At 37.9% G+C, this 25,418-nt stretch overlaps 1 protein-coding gene across 4 annotated transcripts in view; it reads right to left on the bottom strand.

Moving 5' to 3' along the window:
- The window catches only part of KIDINS220 (kinase D interacting substrate 220), a 171,004-nt gene that overhangs the window by 99,016 nt on the left and 46,570 nt on the right, over positions 1-25,418 (bottom strand). For all 4 annotated transcript variants that reach the window (XM_054021763.1, XM_054021762.1, XM_054021760.1 and 1 more), the window contains exons 9-21: positions 25,018-25,116; positions 21,915-22,013; positions 21,039-21,137; positions 19,328-19,505; positions 18,486-18,650; positions 16,994-17,173; positions 15,001-15,166; positions 13,585-13,736; positions 6,522-6,811; positions 3,993-4,133; positions 3,073-3,316; positions 2,791-2,879; positions 206-350 (exon numbers count right to left, since the gene is read on the bottom strand). In XM_054021763.1, the coding sequence (XP_053877738.1) occupies positions 206-350; positions 2,791-2,879; positions 3,073-3,316; positions 3,993-4,133; positions 6,522-6,811; positions 13,585-13,736; positions 15,001-15,166; positions 16,994-17,173; positions 18,486-18,650; positions 19,328-19,505; positions 21,039-21,137; positions 21,915-22,013; positions 25,018-25,116 (2,047 nt within the window). The remainder of the gene's footprint in view (positions 1-205; positions 351-2,790; positions 2,880-3,072; positions 3,317-3,992; positions 4,134-6,521; positions 6,812-13,584; positions 13,737-15,000; positions 15,167-16,993; positions 17,174-18,485; positions 18,651-19,327; positions 19,506-21,038; positions 21,138-21,914; positions 22,014-25,017; positions 25,117-25,418) is intronic.

The raw sequence follows: 25,418 nt of genomic DNA on the forward strand, positions 1-25,418 counted from the left end.
TGGAGTATCCATAGCTTATTTTAAATTTTTACTCAGTGCTTTTCTGTGGGGTTTTTTGTACTAATATTACTGAAAGTATGCACCTCAGTGTGTTGCACCGTTCCGGAAGGCAGATAATGTTTTCACCCCTCAGCGCACAGACTACAATTCTGACCAATCACCATAACATACTCCTTAGAGTGCACAATGAACACGTCATACTCACCTGTCACAGAAACAATATTGAGTAATCTTCTCATGGTCTGAGGACTGATATCACTGAACCAGTCCTCTGTAACCAGAAGCTTGGTCAGATCAAAAGACATCTGGCGTGTAATAGTCCGCTGCATCTGTCGTCTTCGGTAAGTATCCTGACAAATAAAAAAAAACAAAATAATGGTTAGTTTCTCCAAATTGTACATACCTGAAGGGCTTCTCATTTCAGATTTTGTGCTTAAAAAAAATATTCTAATTTTTACAAGTTCCACCAAAGGCACAGATTTGAACTCAAATACAATGAAAATATATCCACAGAAAAAAAATCTTCTTTGACTAAACTATATAATAATCAATACAAGCAACACACATTGTAAATTATTTCTAATAAGCCAAATTACTAAGGCTTACAAACAATAGCAGAGTTTTTCACACCACAATTATGAATGACAAAATACAATGGTAAGTCACAATATTTTGTACGAACACAACAATTTAAAATATTGTTGCCATCACTTTTGTCTGTCTCTGCAAAAAGTTAAATTTCATCCATTTTCTCATATAATGTTGAGAAAACCACTTTTTAAATTAAGAAAAAAAAACCTCAAGAGCATATCTTTGCTTTGAAGGAATCAAAAAAATCCTCATTCATAGCCCTAGCATCTGGTCACACAGAAACTGATGTAGGAGGCAGTTGTTAAGCCAAGCATCTTTGTGGTTGTTAGACATGACCCCACAGACCCCACCTTGAGTACAGATTGAACAAGGATTTGTATACCCTCTCCCCCTTTCAGGTATTGTAGGATCAAATTATTATAGATTAGATGGCTCTAGGGCTCCAACAATACCAGCTGTGAGGCAAGCTTGGTCAAACTTTGCTAGAACGTTCTACTTTCATCCATTCTTTCATGTAGCGGTCGTCCTACAGAGCAATCCTATCCCTAAAATATGTGGCAAAATCTTAATGTGAAGGGATTGGATGGAGGAATTATGACTGTGTCACAGCTAACTGACAATGATAAATTTAAACCATGTTTAGATCTTCAGCAACAATTTGGCTTGCCCTGCTCCAGACCATGGAAATATCTCCAGTTAAAGCATTTACTTACAAATATATTTGGACCAAATCCACTGAGAGCTCCACAACCTCCAGAACTTTTATTATATTGAAAAAAAAAAAAAAAACTTCCTGGCCAGGGGTATCCTTTTATGATTTTCTGGCCCAAAGAACTCTGCCAAAGATTGATAATTTGCAAGTCACTTGGAATAGAGATTTAAATATGGAACTATCTCCAAATCAATGAAATATAATTGTATCTAATGTTAAAAAAGCAACTATAGACCTGAGACTATGGCTTATTCACCAAAAGACACTTTTTCAAATATATTGGTCCCCACATAGCTTAATAGTAATGGGCCTCATAAATGCTGGTCACTGTTGGAAATGTAATTTCTTTGATGCTACATTAGCTCATGGGTTTTCGGAGTGTCCCTGTAACAAGAATTTTCTCATATGAGATGGGTCAAAGGAACAGTTTGATACTGGATTATAAATTGGAGCACATCCCCTTAAGTTTCATTCTTTGATGTACTACTGATACCTGGCGGTTACCTGGTAACAAGGTGGCATGGTTCCATCATGCAGCTTTGGTCACTAAAAAAATTAAACCTGAAAAAATGGAAAAGTTGATCCCCACTTAATACTGATGCCTGCCTTGGTGACACTGCTGACTTCACGGCTAACAAATGACTGGAATTCCACTGGAAGAGAATGCCTGAAAAATTCCAAGCAATTTTGGCTGATTTTTTAGCAGTCTATGATAACGTAGACTCTGAAAACAGTTTTGTCACTTCACCTCCCCTCCCTTTTTCCTAATTCTCTTTATTTACTTTATGTATTGTGATGAATCTGGCATTTTGGTATATTTGTTGTATTTGGAAAAATTAATAAAAAGTTGTAAATATGAAAAAACTGATATAGGAGGCAGAAGAGAGACACAACACAGTACCATGCTAGTAGTTCATTTTTGCTTTTGTGGTTAAGGAAATAAAAAGTCCCTTTCTTTCTTTGAAAATGGGATAGAAGGACTCTGCTCATGTGTGGGGAGCAGTGAATGGAAGAAGTTACTCACTTTGTGCAGTAACGATGGTTCTTCAAGATGAGTGTTCCTATGGGTGTTCCACTGTAGATATGCTTGTATCCCTGCACTGCTGATCGGAGAACTTTGGTAGCAGTGACCACTAGACTCACACATATGCTGTCTCCCAGCTTCCCCACAACTCCATCATCGTCTATGCGTTAAACTCTTGGGGTTGTCAACAACAAAAGAGATCCATTCCCTATGAATGGGATTGGAAACGCCTGGACCTCTTCGGGATGAAAGCCTATTCCTCAGCCATGGTACAGTTCCGAATCAATAATTATCAAGCCTTAATGGCAAAATATGACTGTCAACTATTGGAAACTTAGCAACTTTATTGATCAGCTTCCTGAGTCACAGCTCAGCCAGTTCTGATGTTTTGAATTACCATCATTAAATAAAAAATAGATACATATTATAAATATCTCTTCTTTTATGCTACTATCTTTCTCACCCGTCTATTAAGAGCAGTTTTGCTGCCAAGTTTGGTCATCTCTCCAAGGCTATTCTGAGAAACTCTTCTGTCAACTTCTTCATGTATTCCTAAAGAATGACATTTTCCCCATTAAAAAACATTTCACTCTTCCATTTCATCTGCTTATTCCAACTGTAAACTGTAAAATGTCTAAAGTTACCAAATATTTGCAAAAGATGTTATTAAAAAAGCTAAAGATTAATGGTTTCAAGATTATTTATTTTATAACCTTGCTATAGTCTCCTTGCAATATAAACTTACCTGAAGTATCTGTATATGGAATATCTCCATTGGTAGTTGAAGCTACCATCAGCTTTTTTGCACTACTGAGCCCACGACTATTAAGAAAGACAGGCAAATGGACTATATTTCTCATGTAATCATGTCCATTTATGTTCGAATCGCGTAACACACTATTGAGGTTCTGGTTAATTGCCTTTATGATAATATGTGGGTCACTTGCAAAAATGGCAATAAATGGGCCTTTTGAAAACAGGATTCGTACCTGCAATAAGAAAAGAAGGTAGATTGTAAATTGTTTTTTTACTATGTGCCATTAAACATTCTTGTAGTTAAAATTTTATATTTATTTTGTTCTGATGAGTTGAATAGACAAACTATATGGAACACAACATATTTTTTCTACTACATACACTGTCAGAAGTCATTATATTAAATAGTATTATAAAATAATATGCTTGATATACCACAAAAATTAATACCAAATTCTTAACTCCTGAAAAATTTTCAGCTAAAATAGCCTTTTAATTTACGCTGTCCTCGGGAGCCAAAAAATCTTACCGCATTATAGGTGAAAATGCGTTATATCGAACTTGCTTTGATCCACCAGAGTGCGCAGCCCCACCCCCTCGGAGTGCTGCTTTACCGCGTTATATCCAAATTCGTGTTATCAGGTCACGTTATATCGGGGTAGAGGAGTAGTTGAGAAGTTTGAAAAAACTTTTCAACCAAAAAAACTAAGCTCAAGATGACACTAATTCATAGTGTCTTAGATCTCAAAGCACTTCACTATCATTAAAGAGTTATTCTCAACACTTCTGGGAGCAGATCTTTGGCTGATGTAAACAATTACAGGTTCTACTGAAGCTAGGACAATTTACATAAGCTGAGGATCTGTTCCCTGGGAGGTAGGCAAAAATCATCTCTGCAAAACAACTCACTGTGTCAAGCATCTGTAGAACTTTGTCTTGTTCACAAGCATCTAATCCATCAATAATTACTACAAGTCTTGTCTGATTCTGAGTGAAGCTATCAATAGTTTTTGCCATTTTGGCCATCAGTTCCACTTCACACTTCAGAACCTACAAAAGTTAAAAAAAAAAAAACCTTTCAAAATTAAAAGAAAGAATAGAAGCTATATAGCGGAAATATGAAGAGAACTTTTCAGAAATTGGGGCAAAGGCTTTCAAAGCGTAATTTTAGTTTTAATGAAGTTTTATATATTTTAAATGTCATTCCTTTGAAAAATGATCTATCCCAACAATATTTTAATATTATTAACTAATACTTTTAATTACTGAAAAGGGAAAAGAAAAATACAATGGAATTAAAAAAGAAATCAATTAAATAACTATGAAAAAAACAGATATTTATTTTAATCAGGATTTTTTTCTTCCTTAAACAGAGTTTAAGAGGGCTGTTCTGAAAGGATGCATATTTTTAGTTTTTGTAGTTTTGGTCTGGTCACAGACTGTCATAAGTTAATACCATATTAGCTTCATTTAACAGTGATAAATTAATACACATTTACAGTAACTCAGCATTTCAAGAGTGAGTCAAAAGAGTTCAAAACAGCTATAGTTTCTTCTAATTTCTCCGGTGAAATAGAAGAATTACTTAGCGTAAATTTTATGCAAAGATTTTCCTTATCTGTGTTCCTGTTTGAATGTCTTTTGTAAGTAAATTTTTTAGTGTTTTCTTAAAGTTTAAGTGGGAATGGACTGCGGGACAAAAGGATGCAAGTGCGGTTCCTTATGGAAATGATTTTCTTCATAAATAGCTCTGCATGAAACATTCTCTGCTGTAAGATAAATACGATGGAACAGTGTAGCTCCTAATGGAGATTTAATCTGACAGAAAAGATCTCATGAGAACCAAGCCCCAAGGAAACAAGTTTAGGTACAGAGCATGTAAGTTTTGGGCAAGGAAAAGTAAGACGGTCATGAACACATTTTAGACGGCGCCTAATTTCAAAGACTTCTTAAATATTTAAGAGAAACTAAACAAAAAACTATACAAAAATTCAAAGGGTATAAAAATATAACCCCCTGAGAAATTTCACATTGATTTTCCTTTGAAAAAAGTGGCCAAACAGGAATTTAAGCCCCATTTTAATCCCATTTTAGAAAGCAACCATAACTATGGAGTCTACATCAGGATTCTCTATAAACAGTAGCAGCACCAGTAAATGCTATCACTTTTGCTACCAAGTTTTTAACTGGCTCTTAAAAATTAAGTCACTCTCTCATTGGCTTCATTCTTTTCTTAACCAAAGACACTATGGATGGCAAATGACTGACAATGCTCAAAGTTATACATGTGTAATTGATTCTTCATTAACTTTGCAGTAAAGTTTCTATAATTATATTGAATCTTAATTGTATTTGAAGCAATTGCTTTTATCACATTACTGCAGGTCCTATGATGGGGTGCCCAACTCACACACGCCCTGAGCAGGAGCCAGGAGGGGCCAATTAATATCACATGTTGCACCTGGAGGGGAACCACGGATTGACAGGCCCTAGTGGCAGAAGAAGCCCAGCTGGGGGAGGAGCCAGGATAGGAGTATAAAGCCAGGAAGTGAGAGCAGGATGGGGCTTCCGGGAGGTGGTCTGCAGTCACTCCCTAGAGAGAAAGAAAGTTGGCCAGAAACAAAAAGAAGACCCAGGAGGAGAGTATGCCCTGGAATCCTGCCCTAAAAGGGGGAGTCTGGCAAGAGGTTGAGATGAGTGAAGCAGCCACAGGGAGCAGAGGAATGTCCAGTGGTAAACCCAGAGAAAGCCAAGGAGATGGAGAGGTGGAGAGGTGGAGTAGGAAGGGGCCCAGGAAACAGAAACAGGGTGCAAATCTGAGCACACCTAGATTGCTAATCATAGGGTTCCTGAACTGGTACCTGGAGTAGTGGATGGACCCACGTTCCCCTATCAGCCACTGGGAAAGTGGCACAGGACCTGGAGAGATGAAACAGAAGACCTTCTGAGGCAGCATCCAGACAGCTTGTCTGGCAGGACTTTGTTACCCTGGAGGGGGGGGGGACACTATATAGTGACATGACTGGAGTGCCAACTCACAAAGACAGAGCACCCTAACGCCCAAGAGAAAGAGGGGCCATGGTGCAAACAAGCAATGAAGGGTGAGCCAGAAGACGCGAGATCTAATTCCCAGACCCAACCACAATGAGGAGCACCCTGTGGTGAGTGGGACCCCTTTACAAGGTCATTTAGATAATTTATTGTCTAAAATATTGTTTTTCTAAACAAAGTAAAATTGTAAACTGAAAAGTAATTCTTGGTTGAATAGACAGATCATATGCATTGAATATAATTTTCAGTAGGAGAGCAATGTTCATTTATTTGAAAACTTGTTCTAACGTTTGTGAGGTTTGGTTTGATCAGATGGATGACATCCTATTGTAAGAGGATTATTGTACTCCTTTGTGTTAATGAATGATTCATAATATCAATGCTTACCTTCATGAACCCTTCACTTTTCAGTTTGTGGAGTTTGGAAGCAGCATTATGAAGACGTTTTCTCTGGGAATTTAAGACTGAGTCCAACACTTGCCACCATGTACGACAGTTCAAGATAAAGGCCAAACCAACAACACATGCAACTGATATCAGAATAGCATTCACCGTCATGTTCTTTGGATCTACATTAAAAATGACCAGCAGTGTGATCCCAGCAATAATGCAACCAAGTATGAAGAGGAAGATAACAAAGGATGGGAGACAGCAGGTTTTCTTCCACTTCTTTTTACCTATAAAACATAAAAGAGTCATTGGATGTTGCATGCATCTCTAAATTTTCTATCCAATTTAATATAAAAATGCTCAAGTTTGTAAACTCTGTATATGATTATAACCATCTAAAAATGGTGGGCTAAGTTCGGCCAAATTCTTGGAAAGAGGATGTTGGGATACCAATCCAGTCTTCTGTTTGCAGTTTCTTGTCGAAGAGACCCATCCTGGATGTGGGTGGTCTTTGCTGTGAAACAGGCTAATAGTTTCTTACAGTGACAAGTCCTGGGATCTTGTGTGAAGCGGAGGCAGTCTGTGTTCATGAGTTCTGCAAAGTCTGACAACACTGCCGCTATGGCAGAGGAGAAATAGGACTGCTGCAGGATAAGGGCATATGTTTATAAAAATTTCTTGTTCTGATGTCTGTTTCTATCACCTGATTTACACTATTCATGCACAAACTCTCTTCCTTTCGTTTTTTTTATTTTCATAGGAGTAGGGCTGAAAAAACTATTTTGGTTTTCATTAAGATTTAATCTCAACAGTTTATTATTTATTATGATTATTTATTAAGCACTGGCAACTGTTTGCACAAAGCCTGCAGAGTGGGTGAATGTGAATATATAAATAAATATTATTGGATTAAATTTTCCAAACCCTGCCTTCCCTTTTGTGAGATCAGTTTGCAAAATGTTCATGTGCACCAACAAATTAGATAACTAACTACCTGGTTTTAAGCTTAAAACTTACAGATATTCAACTACTAATACAAAAAGAAGTCTCAGAAGCCACAATCTTTGATTTTTTTATCCATGCCCTTCTGCCTAGTGAAAAAGAGTCAAGAACATCTAGGACCTTCTAACAGATGATTCCTCCTGTGAAGAAGGAAACAAAACAAAACAAACAAAACAAATAATGGAGATATCCCATCTCCTAGAACTGGAAGGGACCTTGAAAGGTCATCAAGTCCAGCCCCCTGCCTTCACTAGCAGGACCAAGTACTGATTTTGCCCCAGATTCCCAAGTGGCCTCCTCAAGGATTGAACTCACAACCCTGGGTTTAGCAGGCCAATGCTCAAACCACTGAGCTATCCCTCCCCCCCCTTCCACTTGGAGTAAGATGATCAAGAAGCCAGCAAAAATGTCTCCAACTTCATTTGACAAGTGCTAGTATCCTAGAACCCTGTCAGTAAGGGGAGGGCCATGGAACAGAAAAAATAATTGTTTTTATTGGGGAGGGATAGCTCAGTGGTTTGAGCATTGGCCTGCTAAACCCAGGGTTGTGAGTTCAATCCTTGAGAGGGCCACTTGGGGATCTGGGGCAAAATCAGTACTTGGTCCTGCTAGTGAAGGCAGGGGGCTGGACTCAATGACCTTTCAGGGTCCCTTCCAGTTCTAGGAGATGGGATATCTCCATTAATTATTATTATTGAATTATTCTTTTGTCCATGGACAAGTGACGTAATATCTGCATTCCTGCTGATTCTCCTGATTGCATTTAACACCAATTACATACTCCTGTCTGATATCTGAGAGCTTGTAGGGATTAAATGAAATTCCTTCTCCTTTCTCTCAGACCAAACCCAGTTGGTAACAATGAGCAATTATTCCTTCAATCTACAGATCCCTCACCTGTGGTGTTTCTCAAGGCTCAATCCTCTCCCCATCATATTCAGTACCTATATGAAGCCACTGTGTAAAGTGGAATAAATAAAACAGCATTGCTAGAGTGACGGCAGTATAGAGATTACACCCACCACATCATCTCTATCATCAATGAAACAGCATCACCTACCAGCTTCCTCAATGCCTGACCAAAAGCTGCATGTGTAGCTAGGTGAAGACCAGTTGGCTGAAGCTGAACTCAGCCAAGATGGAGGAAATGCTTGTGTGAATTGAGAAGTGCTTTGAAGAACTCATCTTCCTCACAAAATCCCATTCTGTTAAGAATGTCTTCCCTTTGACTGTTAAGTCAGTCAGCAGCCATGAATGCTTTTTAACTCCTCACAGCTACTGGAAGTGCAAACATCTTCGATGAAAAGAGCCCACCCTTTTCCATTTGTGGTTAACCAGAAAAGTCTGCCCCACTCCTGTCACAATCAGAGTTGGTCACAGTGATAGAGTTGGAAGAGCATAACGAGTGGGGTCATGCAGGGATCAGTTCTGGGTCCGGTTCTGTTCAATATCTTCATCAATGATTTAGATAATGGCACAGACAGCACGCTTATAAAGTTTGTGAACGATACCAAGCTGAGAGGGGTTGCAAGTGCTTTGGAGGATAGGATTAAAATTCAAAACTGATCTGGACAAACTGGAAAAATGGTCTGAAGTAAATAAGATGAAATTCAATAAGGACAAATGCAAAGTACTCCATTTACGAAGGAACAAATCAGTCACATACATATAAAATGGGAAATGACTGCTTAGGAAGGAGTACTGCTGAAAAGGATCTGGAGGTCATAGTGGATCACAAGCTAATTATGAGTCAACAGTGTAACAATGTGGCAAAAAAAACTACCTAACATCACTCTGGGATGTTGTGATGTTATCTGATTAAAATAGGACGATATAGATAATTGTTGCAACCACTGTTATATATTTGCAGAAAAACTTGTACAAAGGTTGTCAAGTGAGGTGTCTATGAAAAGGTTATGATTTGCTTGTTATGATTCTGCTATCTGTATGCATGTATCATTTTTGTATTTGAAGTTATAAGTATTGGCTCTATACTTGGATTTCAAATGTTTGCTCCAACACATCTTGGAGGGACTATTCGAATTAAGTGGCTCATCAAGAAACACTTGGCTGACAATGGACCATGGGAGACGACCATCTACACTGAGTGGACTGTCATGTAAACGTGCTGTCTGGAATGTAGGTAATGGCTTGCTGCAATGACTGAGGGAAATTGGGCATGCCCATGTGACTCCAAACTCCATCTTGTTGCTGTAATTTTCCACAGTAAGAACAATGGGATGCCCTCCACATGACAAAACCTATAAAAGGCCCTGGGGAAACACCTCCACTTTGTCTTCAATCCTGCTTCTTTACCTATGGAGGAACTTTGCTACAAATGGAAGCTCTGAACAAAGGACTGAATGACCCATCCAAACCGTGGATGTACTCCAGAGACTTGATTTAAGCCAGCAGTTTATTCCATCACTGCTACAAGCCTGAACCAAGAAATTTCCCATTACTGTATGTGATTGATTCCTTTAACCAATTTTAACTCTCACCTTTCTTTCTATGAATAAACCTTTAGATTTTAGATACTAAAGGACTGGCATCAGCGTGATTTTTGGGTAAGATCTAAGTTATATATTGACCTGGGTGTGTGGCTGGTCCTTTGGGATCAGAAGAACCTATTATTTGATTACACTGATTGTAAAGAACCACTCATCTCTGAATCCAGTGTTTCTCGTGGTGATATAAGAACTGGAATGCCTGAGGAAATTGCCTTTATGTTTTCTTGTTAGCCAGTGTGATGAAACAGGAGTTTACCTTTGTGGCTGGTTTGGTATATCTTATAAAAGAATAACCACCAGTTTTGGGTTGTGTTTGCCCTATTTCTCAGCAGTTCATCCTGAATTTGGCATCCTCAGTTGTGATCCACGAAGGCATGGTTACAGATGTATTAGCAGGAGTATTGTAAGCAAGATAAGTAGTAATTCTTCTGCTCTAGTCCGTGCTGATTAGGCCTCAACTGGAGTATTGTGTCCAGTTCTGGGTGCCACATTTCAGGAAAGATGTGGACTAATTGGAGAAAACCCAGAGAAGAGCAACAATAATGATTAAAGGTCTAGAAAACATGACCTATGAGGGAAGATTGAAAAAATTGGCTTTGTTTAGTCTGGAAAAGAGAAGACTGAGCCCTGGTCTACACTAAAGGGTTAGGTCGAATTTAGCCGCGTTAGGTCGAGTTTATAATGAACATGTCTACACAAGCAACCCTGTTCCGTTGACCTAAAGGGCTCTTAAAATCAACTTCTGTACTCCTCCCCAGTGAGGGGAGTACCACTAAAATCGACCTTGCTGGGTCGAATTTGGGGTAGTGCGGACACAAATCGATGTTATTGGTCTCCGGGAGCTATCCCAGAGTGCTCCAATGTGACCGCTCTGGACAGCACTTTCAACTCCGATGCACTAGCCAGGTACACAGGAAAAGCCTTGGGAAATTTTGAATTTCATTTCCTGTTTGGTCAGCGTGGCGAGCTCAGCAACACAGGTGACCATGCAGTCCCCTCAGAATTGCAAACGAGCTCCAGCATGGAGCGAACGGGAGACACTGCATCTGATTGCTGTATGGGGAGAAGAATCTGTGCAGGCAGAACTCGGATCAAAAAGAAGAAATGCTAACATATATGCCAAAAATCACACAGGGCATGATGGACAGAGGCTACCACAGGGACAGACAGCAGTGCTGTGTGAAAGTCAAGGAGCTCAGGCAAGCCTAACGAAAGACAAAGGAGGCAAACGGTCGCTCTGGGTCAGAGCCCCATACATGCTGGTTCTATGATCAGCTGTATGGCATTCTAGGGGGGGGACCCTACCACTACCCCACCACTGTCCATGGACATCTGCAGGGGACATCTCACGCAACACAGAGGAGGATTTTGTGGATGAGGAGGAGGAGAAGGAGGAGGAGGAGGAGAATGAACAGCAGCCAAGCAGTGAATCCATTCTCCCCAGCAGCCAGGACTTTTTCATCACCCTGGAGCCAATACCCTCCCATGGTGGGATCCCCGACCCTGAAGGCGGAGAAGGCACCTCTGGTGAGTGCACATTTGTAACTACAGTACAGGGTCTAAAAGCAATAGTGTTTAATGTTTGATTTGCCCTGAAGACTTCGGATGCATTGGTGGCCAGTAAAGCTACTGGAAAAGTCTATTAACATGTCTGGGGATGGAGCGGGAATCCTCCAGAGACATCTCCATGAAGCTCTCCTGGAGGTACTCTGAAAGCCTTTGCAGAAGGTTTCTGGGGAGGGCTGCCTTATTTCATCCTCCACGGTAGGGCACTTTACCGCGCCAAGCCAGTAGCAAGTAGTCTGGAATCATTGCAGCACAAAGCATGGCAGAGAATGGTCCTGGGTTTTCGTCGCATTCAAATAACATTCGGTCTATATCTTTCTGTGTTAGCCTCAGGAGAGTGATATCATTCATGGTCACCTGGTTGAAATAGGGGAATTTTTGTAAGGGAACAGTAAAAGGACCCCGTTCATGCTGGGGTGTTTGCGCTTGGCTAAAAGGGATCATCCCCGAGAATAGCCACGCGGAGGGGTGGGGGGAGGGGTGTGCTGCACATCCACCCGAAAACCGCAGCCCCTCCTTTTAAATGGAAAACCCAACCGGCATTGCTTGCTATGGGAAAGGAGGGCACTGCAGTTTGAAAATATTCCCACATGTTATGAAGGCGTTAGAAGCCAAACCCGCGTACCCTTTGGCTTTCCATGGCTGCCTGGAAACCGAATTCTGTTGCCCAGCCATGTGTGACGTGTCACCATACCGGCAGGTGCTCAATATAAAAGGCAAAATGCGACCTTGTACCTAAAGCACATGTGCTGTCTGCTGTGAACTGCTTGATTCACTGTAAAAGAGTCTCCCTTTTGTTCTCAGAAATGTATCATCTTAAATTTTACTCTCCCTTTTTATCCCCCCGTAGGATAAATGTTGCTATGCTCCCCCATCATCTCTGTCCCTGAGGTTATCGCAGATTAGAAGGCGAAAAAAAACACACTCACGATGACATGTTTTCCGAGCTCATGCAGGCCTCCTGCACTGATAGGGCACAGCTGAATGCATGGAGACATTCAGTGGCAGACTTAAAGAAAGAGACCTTCTAAAAACGTTAAAATGTATTACTGGCATGCGAAACCTTAAATTAGAGTGAATAAATGAAGACTCAGCACACCACTTCTGAAAGGTTGCCGACCCCTGGTGTAGATAATACTTAGTCCTGCAATGAGTGCAGGGGACTGGACTAGATGATCTCTTGAGGTCCCTTCCAGTCCTATGATTCTATGATATGTACTTTTGGGTCTTCTAAGTTCAGTTTTGTCAAGTCATTATTCCCACAATAAAGTCACGCATCCTGAAAAATCTACAACTAATATAGAATGCAAAAGCCTATTTGCTGAGCAACACAGGTTGCCGTTAACCTCTCTCTCCAATGCTTTTTGCTCTGTACGTGTCAAAAAGGAGGTGATTGAACTGGCAAGAAAAATAATTGTAACTTTCAATGAGCTTCTACATCAGTGGTTCCTAAACTTGTTCCGCTGCTTCTGCAGGGAAAGCCCCTGGAGGGCCGGACCAGTTTGTGTACCTGCCGCGTCCGCAGGTTCGGCTGATCGTGGCTCTCAGTGGCCGCAGTTCACTGCTCCAGCAGCTGCCATTGGCCTGGAGCAGCGAACCGCGGCCACTGGGAGCTGCGATCGGCTGAACCTGCGGACACAACCGGCCCAGCCCACCAGGGGCTTTCCCTGCAGAAGCAACAGAACAAGTTTGGGAACCACTGTTCTACATATATATATTTATGAAAAATTCTCAACTATGCTCAAGAATACCTTTTGCTTTCAGCTAATTGTTTTTCTATAATCTTTCTACATAAAAAACTATGGTTTCACAGCTTATTTTTCCAAGGTGAATGGAAAGGGTACAATTAAAGCAGTAGTCTATCTCCTACATATCAAAAACTTACAGTTTAGACATAAACAATGTACTGATGTGAAAAAACAGAACACTTTACAACTGCAGTGAAATGGAAAAATCAGAAAAGTCATTTGAGTAATAAATACCTTGTGTATCTTCTGTCTTGAACACTCGAAAAAGTCTTGTTGCTAAGAAACCAAACTCCCTTTCACATGCATCAGAAAGGGTAGCAATCATCTCAGCCATTGACGTTTCACCACCTACACTGGACAGTCTATTGTAATCAGTAAATAGAAATCTGAAACGAGACAAAAAGAATATGTATCTTGTATGTAGAAGTCCTTTTTGGCTAGTGGAAATAAAACCTTTCTATTCCCCTACCACTGAAGGGTACCCTTTCAAATGTGGCAAAATGAACATTTAAATAAGAGTTTCTTTAAGGTATACCACTGCTCTTATAGCAATTTAGTCTCTTTCCCCTGCCGCCTTCTCCCCCATTTTCAACCTTTCCTTTGCTTCCATCCCTGTCTTATTTTAGCATTTGATTTACTGAAATACACGTCTCACAGTGTCTCAGAGTGCAAATATAAAAGACAAAATTTTAATGATCACAATCCACAAAAACCAAAGACTAATCCAACAATAACATTGTGCAGGATTCTCTCATATATATCCAGGATGAAAAATACAAAAACAAGACAAGACAATACCAGTACTTTAGCAGTTTCATGGTCAATTAAAAGGCATGGGAGTAAATAAGTTTCTAATTGATATAGGTACATGATTAGAGTGCAGTAGTAACCAAAGATAGAAAAATGCATAACTAATGAACAACAAAGGATCCATATCAGCCTTTCTGATGTAAATGTATTGAAAAGTATATACATAATTTTAAGAATTACATGCTGTGACTACTTGAAACTTTACTAGACTTAATCTATACATGCACTTGTGATAGGGTAGCTATTTTATGTTGAGATTTACTAACCTACATGAGGAAAAGGAAGAATAAAACTAAATCATAACTTCAAACTATAATATTACAATTTTAATCTAAATTTTATTGCTATTAGTTAAATTGGCGTGTACAAATTGAGCATAAAGCATAAAGTAATTTTATTAGCTTCTCGGTAAAGCATAAGGGAGTCTACCAGCAATCACAAAAGTTAGGGTTAATATTTGGTATCATTCTAGAAATACAAATACATACTATTCATTTGAACATGATGATCATTAAAAATATATATACAATCCTTAAAATATCATAAGAATAAGCTTAATGCACCTGTTGCATATTTCAAGTGATTTTAATATGAATAAATCTTGCATGGTTATCTTGGTAACCAATATTATTGTCTGCAAACTATCTTGATCAACTATCTTGATCAATGCTTACTCTTTTTTCTTACTAGAACATAAAGAGTTATTTGAAGGAGAATAAACTACACGTACTTAATCCTGCTGGATTCCTATTTCCCTGTACTGTTTATAGATTGATAACAATGTGAAACTGAATTATGTAGGAAAGAGAAAGAGAAAAGTACATATGAAATAACTCTAACCTGACAGGTAAAGCTTTAGTGGTTTGCTCTGGTAATTCTGGTGGGTTCACAAACATCAGTTTGAGAAGCAGCTCCAAGTATCCCATATGTCTTGCCAACCTTGTACTTAATACCCAGGCCCAGTTCCAGCTTTCTCCTTCTCTTCGGCCACCAAAGTAAATCACAGCTGTAATAAAATACTTTCTTAACATCTCAATATAAAAAAAGTCATGGAAGTCTGAACAGATAAGACCTTAATACTTATCAAAACTTGCAGAACTAATGAAACCAAGTGGCTTTGTTGTAGTACTTGGAATTGGCATGAAAAAGAAAGAATTAGCCTCTATTCACAGCCAGTTACACATTAGTGGCCTGAACTAAGTGTTGTGGAGACAGTTAGCTCAAGCCACAGAAGTATAATGGCCTTGTTACACCCAACAGTGGTCCCTTCACCAAATGAAAACCAGCATTTCTGGGTTCTAAAGTTGGCCCTATCCAGTCTTTTTTATCACAAGAATAGCAGCTGCAATATAACTCTCATGACTGAGATGGAATTTTAAAGCAAGAAAAAGGTGGCTCTGAGAACACTGTCAGATATGCAAAGGGATCTGTATATACATAGAGTATCAAACTCAGAGCTTGGCAAGAAAGCTAATGAGAAACTGCTTCTCATATTTTATTATGGAAGTGCTAGTCATGACTCCATAGTTAAGTAAATACTCTAATTTAAGTTAAAACAAACCAAAAATGGGTCCCTCAAGAAATTTAGCACTCAAACCATTCTTTGCCTTAATAATGGACAGTTACTAAAACAGACTCTTTAAACTAGTTAAAAATCATTGAAATCTTGTGCATTGTCTATGTTTGAAGAAATCAGATTGCAATAAAGCTATGCTACTAACAATTGTATCTGTTACAGTTATAGACTAAAACAGGTCCAGACCAGTAGCTCAGGTAACTTATATGGGGCAATTAGGACATCTGCGGTAACTCAACCAATCACCAGTTAATGTGCATGCTGCAATTCAATTAATTGATATGACTTAGTAGAGTGAAAGTGAATGTATGTCACGACTTCTCATTCATAGATTACTTAGCTGCCAAATATCACTGGACTGGCCCCAACTATTACTGCTCTTAGAAGTTCTGTGGCTTCATGCTAGCAAATTAAGAGTCAGATTCACCAGTATACTCTGGCTGCTTTGTGCTGTTCCACAGATGCAACATTAACTCAGTCCTATAGTGATAGTAATCAATAATCATACAATTATGGTTAAGGTATATTAATGTCTAGTATCAAATTAATTTAAAGCAAATTTTTAAAAAATAATTATTTTTAATCCTCCCTGCCCCCATCATGGCATCAAGATAAAACAGAGTTACGGGTATTATGGGGACTTAAAATGGGTGTTTCTGCACTTTAACACATATGGGCAGCTTTTCAGTTTAATTTATCTCTGAATTTCCTGGATTTGCAATGCCAGTTTTGGTAACAATTACATTTTATATGATATTTTATCGTTAATTTGATATATATATATATTTTAATTCAATCTTAATATATTTTTTCCAACTGTTTTTAAATATTTCTGCTATTTTAATCACACCCTCTCAATCATTTGAAGTATTACATGTTCATTTTTAAAAACTGAGCTCTACTCTTTTAAAACCTTGCTATTGCCTGAATATTAAGAGCTTCTGTTAAAAATATTCAGTTCCAGAACTGAAGTGACATAAAATTAAGATATGGGAGTTGAGTCAATGAATTTTTACTTAACAGCTATTGTTCTAACCCATATTAATGAAGTCAAATGCATTATTTTGCTGTTCTTACTAAGTTTATTCTCCAATGTTTATTATTAAAAACAATGAAAATAAACACTCTGTTTTCTTTGTGTTTTTTTGCAGAATTACTTGACTTTTTTCAGAAGTACAGCATTTGCTTATGAATAAATACTGAACTCTAAAAATAGATAGAACCAGTATGTTGTATATAAAGTGAAAACAGACTTACTAAAGCATATGTATAGAACTGCTAATAAGCTCAGTGCCACAGCTATTCCGAGCATTGTGTCCACTGTGAAAGCAAGCAATAAACCCAGCCCTCCACACAGCAAGAGCGTAAGGAATACAATAAGCCAAGAGAACTGGAACAGAGGTTCAATCTGCTGTCCTGCAAAAGTTTTCATTTCATCTAAAATAGAAAAAGCATACAGAAAAGTCAACCTTAGTTGTATATTTTTATGACACAAAAAATAAATTCCTGCAAACCAATCAAGGAAATTGTGTTAGAACCCTGATAATAACCATCATAGTATGAAAGTCATTATGTTATGTATTTATTTCTGGGTTTCAGTTTAAGTTCATACAAACGAGAATTCCTGCAACACATATTTAGTATCCATGGCGTGAGAGGTAAAAAAATCGTGGCATCAATTAAAAAAAATGACTGAGCAACAGCTAAAAAGCATTGAGAACAAATGAAAGTTCTCCAAATAGAAAAGTTAACTTAGCACCAATAACATACATTACTTTTATTTATGATGGTAAGGATAAGGTGGAGTGAATGGATATATTCGCTCAAGTAATAATTATTTAAGTTATTCAAACCATAACAATTTTTAAGCAGAAATGAGTATGTTTGAGTGACAGGGCATTAGGATGATAAATTAAATTGAAGAGATCATGTTAATACATCTTAGAAGTAAGATGATACTTTAACTTTTATGAATTAGATGGAACATCTCAAATATTTACAGGGTCGACCTGGAAATTTCATTGAGCAGCAGTAAATAAGACTTTACATGCATTACAAAGAGGATAGAGAATACATGGAAAAATTTTAAATGGTATTAAATGAATTAATGGTGATTTTCTCTTCAAATATTGCAGTCAGCCTGGTTATGTGCTCTCAAGAAGTTAACCTCTGAAATAAAAAGGTCCTGAAAATGGCAAGGCAAATGACTAGAATCAGAGAACACTTACATAAGAGAATTAAAAAATACCAGAATTTAGTTTTGAAAGATAACTAGAAGATGGGTGATACACATAAAAAAAGCAAATAATATCACAAAGAAACAGCCATCAGTATTCACCCTTTCCTATAATACAAAGATAAACTAACTTAAAATTGAAAGTAAAATTCCAAACTAAGAAAATGAAATACTTTCAAAGCAACAGAATTACCATGTGGTGGGATTCACTGTTGCAGGAGAAGCCTTGCAGACTAATAGGTTAGCAAGATTTAAAAACTGGTTAGATATTGTATAAAATGTACAAATTTATGGCAGCACTAGCAAAATTAAAGGTTATCAATCCTCATGTTTTATATTTTCCCTGATTGATGGGTGCAATATAGAGGGGGAGAGTTTCAGAGAAGAGTTATATATTATCAGACCAGAGACAGGATACTGGACTAGAAGGTCTACCTCAGTGTAGAAACGCCTATGTGATATTTTATTGACTAGGTATCTAAACATACAAAAAAGCTAAAAATCAAATGTTACCTTCCAGTTTTTTGAGCAAAAAAGATTTCCCACTTCCCCATTGGGCATACAGCCCTACACAGATAGGTGGCTGCATGGTTGGCTCACTGAGAATATCAGCCAAGGCACTGCTATAGAGATCATAACCCAGCATGTCTCCATCAGTTTCAGTAGGAGACAAATGCCCTGTAATGTAAATATAATACATTATGTTTTTTTCATATTCTATATTTCACACAATTACTTGAAATCAAGACAAATTTACTTGTATAATAAATAATTCAATGGAAAAACAAAATAAAAAATCATCATTTCTGTATATATATTCCTGCTCAACTGGATTTCAACCATAAGTTTAAAAACAGTATAGTTAGAATATAGGATGCAGCTCATAGGAACTGTATAGTTGTCAAAACTATTAAGATTTAATATGCAAGGACTCAAACAATATCCCACAGTTGCAGCAAGTTAAAGCAAATGAATTCCTCTCAAAAACAAGAACTAAATATAGCCAAAACCGAATGCAAGGGAGTCATTGTCGACACATCTCACATTAGTTTTCTGTTCAGAAACAAATGACAAAAGCTTAATTCTAAATTTAATCGGACTCTGGAATAACGGATTTTCCTACTATATTCCTGTCAAGCTCTAATTTGCAGATCACCACCTTTCCCCATATTAAAATTGCACATTTCTAAACTACACTCAATTTTCATCATACAATGGGATAAACAGAAACATGGCCTTAGAAGATTCTTCTAATGCACCTAGTTATTTAATCCTTTAAATCCTAGTAGGAGCTCTATTCCCTTCAAAAGCAGATATCAATACTTAAGGAAAAGACAAATAATGCTCACACTTACTGGCACCAAATATCTGAGTTAAAATACTTTTCTGGTGGTTACAGTCAATGTTATAAGGTGTCTCTCCTGCTTTGTTGGGTCTATAAAGCAGTCTGCCATCTTTTGGATTTCTTAAAAGCAGTTCTGCAAGTTTACGGCTTCTTCCACGAATGGCAATATGAAGTGGAGTATCTCCTTTCTGTAATTAAATCAAGTGAAAAACTCTAGTAATAGCAATGGGTGTTAATTTTGAAAAGTGAGATTCTGAATGTAATATGACAGGTTTCAGAGTAGCAGCCGTGTTAGTCTGTATCCGCAAAAAGAACAGGAGTACTTGTGGCACCTTAGAGACTAACAAATTTATTAGAGCATAAGCTTTCGTGGACTACAGCCCACTTCTTCGGATATGCATCCGAAGAAGCATAAGCTTTCGTGGACTACAGCCCACTTCTTCGGATGCATATGCATTTTTGTGAATGTAATATATATTTCAAAATATTAGTGTGGTGTAATTCACCGAAACAAAATATATTTTAAAGAAATCTTAATGACATAAACCCCTCCCTGGTACACGCTCCCTAACACAACATGGAAGAAATTCACCAAAAGGTTAACAACATGTAGGTAACGGAAAAGGATAATAGTAGTAAAAATACATTATAAAAAATTCAGCTATCTTAAGTAGTCTTTCTCCATATTTTAAGGCCCGTGAAACCAAAAGTTGCTATTAACATCAATCTTCTAGTAACTTCAGACACTTAAAAACCAGTTATGCTATTTTCTGCTGTATAAAACTGTGTCACACTGACAGCTTTAACTAGGAAAGCATTTTCAAGGTTTTAAAGTTTCCCATAACAACAAATCAATACCACATTAATTTTGTTATTCATTATTATTTAGCTCCCAAAAATGTGTTCAGTGCTTTACAGATGTAAAAGAAAACAAGCCTGTCTCTCCAAAAAGCTTGCAATGTAAACGGACAACATATAGAGTAAGATGAAGACAGGAGTGGAAGGAAGAAGAAAATAGCAAGAAGAAATACACAGAACAGGTTATGGGGTTATTATGGGCAGCAGAGTACATCATGTTAGTCCTTTGACTCACTTATTTAATTATTTTTAGAGTATCAATCAAAACCAAATATGAGTGCCAAACAGTAACACTGATCTAAACAGAGAGAAAGGAGACACATTTGGCCACATGATTTTGTCCATCTCATCACTGTTGGTCCTCAGGTTAATTAAATTGCGTTATGATTCTTTGGGCTTATTTTGAAATTGCTTGCCCAGACTTGTACTCCTGGCAGAATTAATCAATTAGCACTTGCTTGTTTTCGACTGTTTTATTGCATTTGTGAAATTCCTTTTTATGCATGAATATAAAATTTAACTTCTTCTGGTACTGTATATCACTGAACACAATACAAATTAAAACTTTAAAAGTATGAATATTCATGGATGGAACCTATATATGTTTTACTTTCTAGTGTTCTTATCAAGCATAATCAACTCAATTTACACATAATGTGACAGCTTGAGAAAATGTGTATATCAGCTTATGAATTGCTTTTGTCTTGTGAATTTCATTTATGACTAGAGTTGCCAGGCGTCTGGTTTTCCCAAAAGACAGGGCTCTATCTGGCTGCAAAAAACACTCATGATTCACTACCAAATTTGTGTACAAAATTAACATGACTAGACATTCTATAAATAAGTTACCAAATATTCTTTACCTTGTCAATAGCAGAAACCTTAGCTCCTTTATCCAGCAGAAGCTCTACTATATCAATATTTCTCATCTTGGTTGCTTTTATAAGAGGTGTTTCTCCATCCTAAAAGGAAAAATTAGAAGAAAACATATAAAAACCTCCATACATCATCATTCCTTTTGACCAACCATAATTAGTTGACCAACCAAAAATTAACTTTTAAGAGAGGACACTTTTATAATTCTAGAAGCATCACTACACAAAAAATAGTGCTTCCCAACTTTTCCCTTAAAAATGCACTTACTCTTCAAGAACACAGTAAACTGACCAAAGGCATTCATCATAAGCAATGTAAATGCCTTTCTACAGACACTTCATTACACAGTCCAAAGCCAGTTGCTTTCATAAACAATCTAAAAGGGGCGCGGGGGGGTGGGGGAAAATTCCCATAATATGGCTACCAATGCATTTGGGAAAAAAGTTAAATCATTGCTATGTATAGTATTCTCTCTTTTCAATTCCTGTACATGCAATCACTGACTGTCAGAGCTCAAGTTTATTAGCACAGTCTCTCCTTCTCCCTCACCACATACACTGCCACTCCCTTTACCTCAGCAACACCAGCATCACCAACAAGAGTCTCTCAGTTTCCCTACTGAATGGCTCTTACCGAGCAGTGATTGGTTCCTATCAGCAAAAGGCATGGCTACAGAGCACTAATTATATAGCACAGAAATATAAAGCTGAAATTAACCAGTATTGTAAGAATGAACTGTCCGCATTGCCAACAAAATTGGAATTTGGTGTTATGGTTTCAAATCCATGCAGGAGGAAAACAAAAGAGAAGAGTCTTAGAATAATAAACACACCATATCTGTGGTTACAATCCCAGTCACTTACCTTTGTACACATTTCAGTGTCAGGATTGCATTGCAAGATATCTCTCACCATTGTAGCATTTCCTTTTTCAACAGCCCAATATAAAGCAGTTTTGCTATCCTACAAAACAAACAACATTTTGGATTTACACAGCACTTTTCATCCAGCAGCATCCATTTTGTAGACCTTATGGGATAATCACTATTTAAAGTCACACAGCAAAATTATATCACAGTTCAAGAAAGGCAGAGGACACGATCACATCCAACTAAAACTTCAAGTGGATTTTGGGTAAGCAGAACGTAATTCCTTACATCAGAATGTGGCTAGAAAATAGGGGATAATACCTGTATAAGGTGCCAGGCGGATCTTTAATTACTCAAAATAGTCAGGACCTGCTTTAAGTACCATCCAAAAGATGACACTTCCAACAACAGAGCAACTCCTAATACCATGTTAGGGCATTGCTTCAGTAATGACTCAGAGGGAAATGTATTACCTATGGAAAAATCAACACCATTTCTTGCAGATTGCTAGGTTTTCTCAGATAGGTTTTACAATACAAGTATAGAAACGGCCCAAATCTTCTTCACTTGCAAGATCAGAGGTCTTTGTACTGAGTTTTTAGATAACTATGAAAAATAAATTGTGAACATGTTAGCCAAGAGCTAATGAACAATTCAGTCCATCCCTTCGCCCAAGATTGGCTTGCTGGAAGCAGTAGGGCAGGGACAAATGGGGAATTCTCACACACTATGTAACATTAATGGGGGAAGAAAGGAAGCCTTCAGAGAGACGAGCATACAAGGCAATCTGATTGGATGGTTCATCTCTATGAGTGAGGACCGCCCAAGATGTAGTGCATAGGGCAATGATGGGAACAATGTTTGCCAATGCAACAAAGCCTTCAGGCCACCCTAATTTGGTGGCCAGACACCTTGGTGACTGTACAAGCAGGTCCAGGACATGGGTTTGACTTCTTGTCCCACCCTGTGTATGTTTTTTTCCCTACCCACTCTCAAGTTCAAGGAAGGATACTGGTGTGGAACTATCTGTTGGGCTTGCAACTAGTTCATGAATTGGGAGCCAGGGAAGAGACATGAAGGCTTGCAATACAGAGTTCCGTTATGTCATTTGCCATTGTATACATGTGGTATATTTCTAGTTGTAGATATTTTTGGATTGGTATGGTGTCCAGCCAACTGGTCCTGTTTCTCCTGGAATTCCTCTCCTGTTGATGGTTCATAGATCTAATCACAAAGCTAGCTCCAGGCCTGAGGAGCAGGTCCTTTTTCTTCTCCCTCTCACAAGAGCCTCTAGTAGCAGAAGCTACTCTTTGTTTTACAGGGCTCCAAGCTCTTTCTTTGCATGTACAGAAGAAAGCAGAAGTTATAGCCAGCACGAAGGACCAGAAGAAAATGCTTCACAGTCTACAGTACTGGAAACACTAGTGTAAGATACTGGCTCTGGTGATCAGTTTAGTGCCTGACTATGTTGTGCTTAGGCAGGATCAAGTGGTCCCAGATTTATGGTCAAGGAAGAATAGAAGGTCTCACCACTAGAGTTAGCTTATAAGTACTCAGTCATTTTTTCACTGTGCTGGCAGACCCACTGAGAAGTTTGGTCTATTTGCATGGCCTGGGATTTAAATATTTAGCCAAAAAATACAGTAGTTTTTAATATTTAGATTTAAAACTTGGTCTACAAGCCATACAATTTCTCCAAGCAGAGCTTGGGGGGAAAACATCCACTTGTTTACTCACCAAGGGCAAGCAGGAAGCTTTTGTAGGCAATGGTCATCAACTTTTGCAGAATCAAAAGATTAATTTTCTAGCTCTTTTGCCTGAGAAGATAACCTGAGAACCCTTCAAAAACTAACCATGTATTAATCGGTGTAGTGTTGTCTAAATCTGCCAACACACTACTAAAGTATCTCTGCTGTTTGTTACAATTTTAGCAAGCCACAATACAATGAAAAATGATCTGGCTTTATTTAGTCTGTTTTCACTGGCAACTTTGTCCCACTGTTGCTTGGAAAAGCTCTGACCTGCACCAGAAGCTATTCAGTGAGGAAGACCTAATAAACAGAGACGTGGGGAAGGAGGTCAAGCAGTGGTGACCCAGCCTTCCCTCTTCAATGTAGCAGCCAAGCAACTACAAGAAAGTTTTCCTTTTCTATTCCAGCAGCCTGAGGACATTAAATGGCTCCAATTTTATCAGCCATGTAGTAGACAAAAGCTGATATGACAAAGATGGAACTCACAAGCAGGGTCCAGTGACAGCATGCTGGAAGGAGGCCTAAAAAAACCCTCCCCCTTTCATAGCTGCTGTGGGAGACAGCTTGGCTTCTCTCTTGGTCATTGCACAGACACTGGGGCACCATAACTATTTTGTTTCTGGCTAGTAAGTTTAGTGTTCTAGCAACTATGGCATGGGTGCTTTATCACACACCAACATAAAGGTGGTGGGGAAAAGGTTAAAGGAGTAGAAGGAATGATTGGATGTGATAAGTTTGAAAAGAAAAATACAGTATTGGGAGAGAGGCTTCAGAGGGAGAAGAAAGAAGAGACAGAAAACATGGAAGAAGTTAGAAAAAAGTGAGTAGAAGCGGAGTGTGGAAGAAAAAACTAAAGTAATTGATGATAATGCAGAGTATTAAAAGAAAGAGAAAAAAAAAGAGTGGAGTTAAGTCAGGAAGGGAAAGAAGTTCTAATAAAAACAAGAAAGATGTTGTGAGTAGGCCTGGTCAAATAGTACTGACAACAAATATTTCTCAGTGAATTTCACCAATATATTTAATATAATTTATTCAGCAAATATATTATGGGAATACTGGTAAAATGCATCAAATATATTCAATAAATATTTTTTCTGATAGGTAATTAAAAATAAAGATTTGGTTGACAATATATTTTTATTAAATACAGCATAGAAGATTTATTCATTCAAACTGCAAGAGCAGTGTCAGAAGAGATTTTTTTTCTTCATACTAGTTAGTAAACTTTGTCCTCTGGATGGCAGACTATGGACAAATTTTTCAAGTCGTATTTTTCAGGAAACTGTACAATTCTCAACTTCACATTCCGCCTAAGGGACATAAAAAAATCAACACCATTGTACTTACCTGACCTCTAATGTCTATGTCAGCATATTTATGTAGCAGGGCCCTCACAATTTCAACATGACCTCCTCTAACAGCCCCTATCAACACAGTGTCTCCACTCTGGAAATAAATTAAATGATAGAAAACAGGATCAATAGGGTAGTCTCCCTCATTTGATTAAAATGATTTACCAAAAAGAAAACATAATATTTTGCCTGAAAATCACATTAGATAACAAATTATAGCCTATGAACATATAAATCATGTCAATTTTTACTAAATCTTTATATAACAAAGTTCAGATTACCAATTAGTAGTTTACACTGGTTAAGTATACTCAGATAGTAGAAAAGGCTTCCATTTTTCAACAAGTATTTTTATTGTAAAGAGGTCAGACATTAAGCATTTGAAGTAAAACATAA

This window comes from Malaclemys terrapin, chromosome 3 (genome assembly GCF_027887155.1).
Source record: "Malaclemys terrapin pileata isolate rMalTer1 chromosome 3, rMalTer1.hap1, whole genome shotgun sequence".
NCBI lineage: Eukaryota > Metazoa > Chordata > Testudines > Emydidae > Malaclemys > Malaclemys terrapin.